This window comes from Rhynchophorus ferrugineus, unplaced genomic scaffold (assembly GCF_030347505.1).
Source record: "Rhynchophorus ferrugineus isolate W39M unplaced genomic scaffold, kcgeb_rfMv2 rfM2, whole genome shotgun sequence".
NCBI classification, from domain to species: domain Eukaryota; kingdom Metazoa; phylum Arthropoda; class Insecta; order Coleoptera; family Curculionidae; genus Rhynchophorus; species Rhynchophorus ferrugineus.
The window spans coordinates 35,013,668-35,021,690 of record NW_027472581.1 but is presented as its reverse complement, the minus strand read 5'-3'; the positions used below and the strand labels follow the sequence as shown (position 1 = coordinate 35,021,690).

The window sequence follows — 8,023 nt, the reverse complement described above, 5'->3', positions numbered from 1 at the left end:
GTTAGATTTTCTTTCATTTAGTAGCTCTGTAGAACGAAAAGGTTTATCCGGTATTGTATAAAATTACCTTGTAATTATTTTGGTAAATAATATGCGCACATTGTAATTTTGAGTTTATTTTAATAATAGCCTTATCATGTTATTAACAGATTAGGTTCTCCTATGATATCTGCTTAGTTTATTTCACTTTACTTGATTTCAGTGACTACATTTGGGTTCATACACTGTCTGTACGTAAGTATTGTTTGGAAATGTTCGTCTGGTTGCTATAACACAAATACCAGACTGTCAAACATTTGATAAAAGCACATTGTTTAATCAAATATGTGTCACTCACTTTAAACCTGGTGAATTTGAAAATACAGATGCAAATGTATTTGATAGTGTTACCAAAATATTTATTTTACATAGTTGCTAGTAACTAAAATATAAAAAAAGGTTTAAATTTTATACATTTAATCTTAGATATTTGATTTTCTTAAACTTTTAGCAGCTCTGTAGGACGAAAAGACTATTTGATGTACAAGAAACCATATATTTGATATTAGCTTTTCGTGATCTAACCATGATGGGATGCGTTAATTAACGCTTGTTGAAGGCTTGGATTTATTTAATGTTTTTCATACATTAATTTTTTAAAAAATAAATTTTTTATTAATCTCCTAAAACGTCAACAATCTGTCCGTGGGCAATAAGTATTATTATATGATTTCAGTTATATAATATAACTCTCCTGTCTTTATATTTTGAGAGTATATAGTGAGTTCAATTAGAAGCCCAGAAACATATACTGATGCTTCTACGATTAAACCAGTCACATTATATTAAATATAATTTTCTATACTATCTGGATATTGAAAAAGGAACAACATTATTAGGGACTCATATACACAATATAATCTCTAGAATAAGTTAGAATAGTCTTTAGAATAAGTAAGGATATACTTTAAAATAAGTTAGAAAAGTATCTAGAATAAGATTTACATTATAAGATGTACAGCAGATCACTTACTGAAGTGATCTTCTAGATGCCAGGATGGTTATGTTATATAACGGTAATCATATAATAATACTTATTGCCTACGGGCAGATTGTTGACGTACTGAGAGATTAATAAAAAAATATACACAATAGACAAAAGATATGAGGCCTAACCTCAAATGCTATCAATAGTGTTATATACCTCGATGTTACGTTAATTACATTTTAGATATAATTAAAGGTACTTAAAATAGTAGATGCTTAGGTTAGAATGATATATGAGAAATTACCGATGTTCAAATTAGGGGTGTCGATTCAAACTATGAAAAATATTACTATATTACAAAATAGGTATAGATATTTTTGTACTTATTATGAAAAAAAATTATAAATATTTAAAAAATTATAGATATTAATTTATTATATATAATTATTTTATTATTATTTTTATATATTACTAGCTGACCCGACAGACTTCGTCCTGTCAAAAAGATTTGTAATGTGGCAGTTTTTGTGCCTACGTATTTTAAAAAATTCTCCTGAACAGAACCATCACCCTGGTGATAGGGCGTTGTGAATAAAAAATGATTAAATAAAACATATATAAGGATTGAAAAGTAAGTAATCGCTTTATTGTTAATCATGTGAATCATAATTATTATTATTATTATCATTGTAGTGCTTTGTGGTATACGATGTTTTTTGTTTGATTACCTGGCGCATAGATAAACAAATCTGATGGTTTTCCAACACGGGAACAGGCAACATACAATTGACCATGTGAGAAACATGGGTTTTCTAGATTAATACCACAAACACTTAATGATTGCCCCTGGGACTTGTTTATAGTCATAGCAAAAGCAAGCCGCACTGGAAACTGTAGTCGTTTAAACTCAAATGGCACATCAGTCGGAATCATTGGGATGCGCGGTATGAGAACATCTTCTCCTTTATACTTTCCTTTGAGTATAGTTGCTTCTATCACATTGTTTAGTAATTTTTTTATCGCTAACCGTGTACCGTTGCAAAGACGCGGTTGGTTGATATTTCGCAACATTATAACCACCGATCCAACCTTTAATTGAAGATTATGAGGTGGCAATCCTGGCAAATCCAGCGAGTTTAAAAATTCCGGTGTATAGTTGACTACATCATCTTGATTAGTAGCCGAATCAACTGATTTATATATCCTCAATTCGCCTGTAATTTGTTCTTGAATTTTGAAATTTAATTCATTTACATCTATGTTTTTTGCAGCCAGTATAGCTCGTTCGCTCAACCAATCATGGTTTCTGTAATTTTGAGAAACATCTGGAAACACCTTCTGAATAAGTTCATCTTTTGATCGAGTTAACTGACAAAAACTTTGAGGAAAGTTAATGCAGCCAGTCAACATGTCTATAGGAAATTTGCCATTACCAATGTCAATGAGTTGTTTAGAGAATATGTTTCCAGATTGGTCATTTTGCAACTCGACACGCATATTCTTGCTTAAATGAAGTACTTTGACATGTTTCCACAAATTGGAGGACTTTAGACATGCATTGAGTTCATCAGCTGGCGTTGATCCTGGAATCACTGGCAATGTTTGACGAAAATCTCCTGCTAATAAAATCATTGCACCACCAAATCGGTTATTATTGCTACGTAGATCTTTTAAGGTTCTGTCTAAAGCCTCCAAAGATTTTTTATGTGCCATCGTGCATTCATCCCAAACAATCAATTTACATTGCTGCAAAACCTTTGCCATTGCAGTTCTTCGAAACGTTGCAGGTTGGAGTTTCATTGCTTTGCATATTTAATGGCAATTTTAGTGCTGAATGGGCTGTTCGACCACCTTCAAGCAAAGTTGCTGCGATTCCCGACGAAGCGAGTGCAAGTGCAATTTTATTTTGTGAGCGAATTGTTGCTAATATTAATGAAATCAAAAAAGTTTTTCCTGTACCACCAGGTGCATCTAAGAAGTAAATCCCTCCAGTTTCATCATTTGTTACTTTCATAAGAGTTTCAAATACATACTTCTGTTGTTCATTTAACAGTGGAAGATTTGTTCGAATTAATTCTTTCAAAGCGTTGAGATCATACAGTTTTTCTCGATGCAACTCTTGGTTAAAAGCGTCATGCATTGAACGATTGGGCGCGGTCAGGCCTAATTGAATTAATAGTTTGTTTGACATTATCAAGCACATGTCCTCAATTGAAATAAATGCTTCATTGTAAATTTCTTCACTGATTTGTATATTTGGATTTCCCATTCTATTCCGTATTTGATACAAAATATCATCACACATATAATCTTTGTACTTCATCCACAAATCAATTGGGTTTGATGGGAAGCATGTAGATATGATTATAGAAATCAATGTTCGTATTTGATGAGCGTGTGATGATATTACAGCATCATTGAGAGTTTGATCCCAATGAGCGTCATTTTCAAGCAATTGCAAACGTTGACAGGCTTCTCTGTAGGATCCACACAATTCACCATCAACAGTTCGTAACTGTTGGAATGATGTTGGGCCACGTACATTGACTAATAGCAGTCGTAAATAAAAACATTCATTATTGCTTGGATGTACTGAATAAATCCGGCCAATCGCATCGGTGGAATATACATCTGTATATCCTGGAACTGGTTTTCCTTGTTTCCGTCGTATAAATCTCCTTGAGGATTGATTCCAGGTATAATATTTTGGCATTTCAGAATATAGCAATGTTTGTGCGAAATCATCGTTTTGGCATGTCTCAAAAAAACTGGTTAATGTAGTAGATGGTGGCTGAGCAGCTCTTTGTACTGCGTTCTGTGCTGTAAAATACACTCTTTGTCCATTTTCTAAATGCACAGCTAAGTGAACAACAGAAGGGTGTCTCTCATGAATAGGAAAAGAAAATATTCGCCAAACTGCTTCATTACTACTGACATAGCGGCCCATTTGGTATTGGGTAACTTCATCATTAGAATTCTCTGCACCAATTCCAATCACAGCCATATCACTCCCTTTGGTTACATATTTGCAAATGTATTTAATCGATTTCACTGAATGGCAAGATTCAACGTTGATGTGTGCTTTGAATGTCTTTGATAAAATGGGTGAATATGGAACAATCCAACGATTATCTATTTCAATATCTTGTTGATTTAATTTGACAATTGTTGATTTTCCATTGTCTGCTGTCGATCTGCGACGATACAATGGATAGCCGTCATTACCAGTAATTGTTTCCGATATTAATGTCCGTGGATATCGTTTTGAACATTTACCATCCATCATACACGGTGAATTTTGATTAAGAGTTCCACAGGGACCATGTATCATGTTTTTGATAACTACCTCATGCAATCCAGGATCTACTTGTACATTAGGGATTTCAGCTGATATCACTGCATCAACTTCATTTGGCCTTATCTTTTCAACCAACCAAATCAAAATGTGTGCATGTGGCAATCCTCGTTTCTGCCACTCCACAGAATACATCCAGCAGCGTATCTCACCAAACACATTATGTTTTACGATGAAATTCATTAAAGATTTCAACTTTTGTCTAAAGACTCTGGCTGTAATATCATGACGATCAATGGGTGATTGCCCAGGGAATAACTCCTGCTTCTAACTAACAAATCTGCTGTACCATAATGACGAACATACGACATGGCATCTTGAGCATATTCGTGCATATGCCGAGGGCTTCCGATGTATGTTGCTGGAAGAATAGTCATCCGACCGACATTCTGTGCATTTCCATCAGTATTAATCGCATCTCGAAGGTGAATATACTCTTCAGATCGGAGTTTGGTTTGATTCAACCTGATGAATGTTAATCTCTCCGTTTCAATTTTAACATACATGTCAACAACATATTTGTGATATAATCGCCGACATTTCAATATGTGATTATCTTCATTTTCCCGAATCATTAGGCGGTATGAATAATAGTTCATTGAACTGACTTTTTTGTTGGTTTCAGAACCTGTAAACAGATTTCGTTTTAATAACATTCAAATACATAATATAGTGACTGAGATATTATCGCCATAGCTAAACTAATATTTTAGTTACCTGTAATGGGATTTATCATTTTTATTGATAAATCGTAGCCATCTTCACCTTGCCAAAATATAATGGGATATTGCAGTGCATCATATGAGCGGTGTGTTTCCTTTATACGTTGTAATTGATCATTCCGACGATGTAAAACAATATCACGGGATTCCAAATTTTCTCCAACTACAACGATAGCAACTTCATCAATAGTTGGTGCATTAAAACGTCTTGTATGTTGACCTGCAGGTGTTTTATCAGCTCTGATTACAATTTTGTGATTATCGGATGGCATCAGATCCAGGGCAGTTTTAAACAATATAATCAATTGATTGTGTTGATGAAATAAAGTTTGTAATTGTTCTACAATAGACCTCTTTACTAAATTGTTATGTGCACAATGCAGATCAATTTCCTGTGGTGAATTGCCCATAAAATAAATTTGCAGGAATTTGTTGTCGCTATCTGACACTGGTAACAGTGAACCTGCTCTGTGATATATTTGCCCTTGTATCTGTAAATAAAAAAAATATTATGGTGTGGTATAAATTAATGGATTGTCAGTGATCAAACTTAAATAATATTTGATCTTAAAAAGTATATATTTAGTTTTAACTAATATCTATCAAATATAAAATATAATAAAAGTGTCACTGAAACTGAATCACCATATAATATGATGACTAAGTGATATATTTCGTAATGATTAAGAAATTGAAGATTAGTAACACATCTTAACTTTGGTGACAGAAAATTTTGTTCGCTAAAATAATTATGAGTAACTGCTATAATACATACCTTGAAAGTTGGCATAAAATTTTCCCGAACTGCATTTGTTGCCCCAAATGAAGTCATTTGAAAGCAATTGTTATATTGTTGGATATGTGTCAAAAAGTGTATAGAATCTGTTCCTATTCCTGAAACCAATGAGTACAATGGTTCTGGTGGTGGATCCAATGGTATCAATTTCACTTTAACATTTGCGCAACACAATCCATTGGCTTCGTTTTTGTATTTTAATGCCTTACAGTGTGAGCAAACCAAGTTCATAGAACCAATAACAACACATTGGTAGTTACTGTAGTCAATTGACACATCGTAAGTGAAAGCAGCTCGATTCAAACTTGCGCGATTATTAGTTGAATGTCGCGCTCGCGCTTCGCGCGTTTGTGATATCCGAATTCTTTCACGTTCATTTCCGTCGTCACGTTCTTGTGCAGTACGATTAGATCGGTAATTAGCTTGGTTTATAGCATTTCTGGTTCTTCTACCTAAATTGCTTCGTCTTATAGGAGGCATATCAAATATAAATTATTTTTTCACTAATCACGAAATAAACAAACACTAACTAACTAAACACTCTGCACAAAACACGATATACGAATTTGTTTCGTGTATCAGTTGACAATTCATCTGTCATCTGTCAAAAGTCATCTGTAACAGACAACTTTTTTTTTTTTAATTTGATATGACTTGAACTCAAATCCTTTTAAGCCGTACGAATTGTTTTATTTATTTAAAATTTGGATATTAAAAATAATAAAATACTGTTGGTAACGCGATTTTTGTTTGACTGATGTAATGACGTGGAAACTGATGCATTTTATCTCGCGTGCCGAAACTAATACAAAAGAAACGCGAGTTTCGGAACGCGACATTAAACTCCTCCAACTATGTATTCTGTGCTCCAACGCACACACGCACATTGTTTTGATAGATATGATCTTTGACGTTAGGAACACACCTACATTGCTTAGACAACAGTGAGTGCTTGTAATTTAATATGAACTTTATACCATAGCAATAAACGTCAAATTGACTACGTTTTAGTTACAAATCATTTGTATGGGAAAAAGAAAAGGGCTATTTTTAGGGTTTTTCCAGCAATAACTCTAATTTTTCTCGCCGTAAAAACCATCCTTGAACTTCAACGAACATTTTAAAAAAATATTTGGCCAAATTGGTCCAGGCGTTGTTGAGTTATGCGCTTACCAACACATTTTGCGATTCATTTTTATATATAAGATTTATTATATATAATTATTAAATATTAATTTAAAGAACCTTTAAAATTAAGTATTAAAATGGACTAAACTTTATATATATATATATATATATATATATATATATATATATATATATATATATATATATTATAATTAAGTATCAATTTTAAAGGTTTGTTGTAAAAAATTAAAAGTTTTTTTATATTGTTTAAGAAATGTATTTAATTTTTGTTGATAAAATATCGAAAAATATTGGCTAATAAAAATATCGATATATCGGCCAAAAAAATATCGGCTAAAAATATCGATATTTTTTCCATATCTCTAGTTGAAACTATTGGTTTTCGCCTTAATGTAAGATTTAATCACATTTCCTTGCCTTGGAACGAAAATAACCGACTTGTTTGAAGTTTTTACCATACATCGGTAAAAATTCATAGATTAGAGGCCCTCACACTATTGATACACATTAGAATGCCTAATTGTAACATAAAATGATTAAAATAATGTATACATAAGATGTATACCAGGGGTGTGCAACTACAATGCTAAGTGGTGGGGCAAAATCTTGTTTAGTCCAATCATTGGTGGCGCTGACAACGTGAATTTGATTGGTTAGTTTAAAAATATTATATAGAATCCTGTAAGGAAAATAATTTGCTTTGATTGGTCAGCCATTTCACGTGACTATTTTATGACGCCACATTTGCTGGCCAATAATATTTGAATGAAAATCGAATTTAATTTAAAAAACTAATTTATTAAAATAAAATCCTATACAAATATACATAAATGTAAATAATATAAATAATAATAAAAAACAACAGAAATATACATAATTGCAAAAAGCAAAAATAAATAAACTACAAAAATGTAAATAAAAAAAATTAAAAGCCCCATACTCCAGACAAAATAATTAAAATACTCTTCTATAACGCCTGCTCCCTTTTTCGTATTTGTTTAGTGCCATCAATTTTATAGGATCTATTAGAGTTC

At 32.4% G+C, this 8,023-nt stretch overlaps 1 protein-coding gene across 1 annotated transcript; it reads right to left on the bottom strand.

Annotated features, from left to right (window-relative positions):
- Positions 1-217: 217 nt before the first annotated feature.
- LOC143190829 (uncharacterized) lies at positions 218-5,546 on the bottom strand. Its single transcript, XM_076395395.1, has 3 exons — positions 5,040-5,546; positions 4,599-4,950; positions 218-266 (listed from the first exon to the last, which is right to left on the bottom strand). The coding sequence occupies exons 1-3, from the start codon at positions 5,452-5,454 to the stop codon at positions 218-220; spliced, it is 816 nt and encodes a 271-aa protein (XP_076251510.1). The 5' UTR covers positions 5,455-5,546.
- Between the last annotated feature and the right edge of the window lie 2,477 nt (positions 5,547-8,023).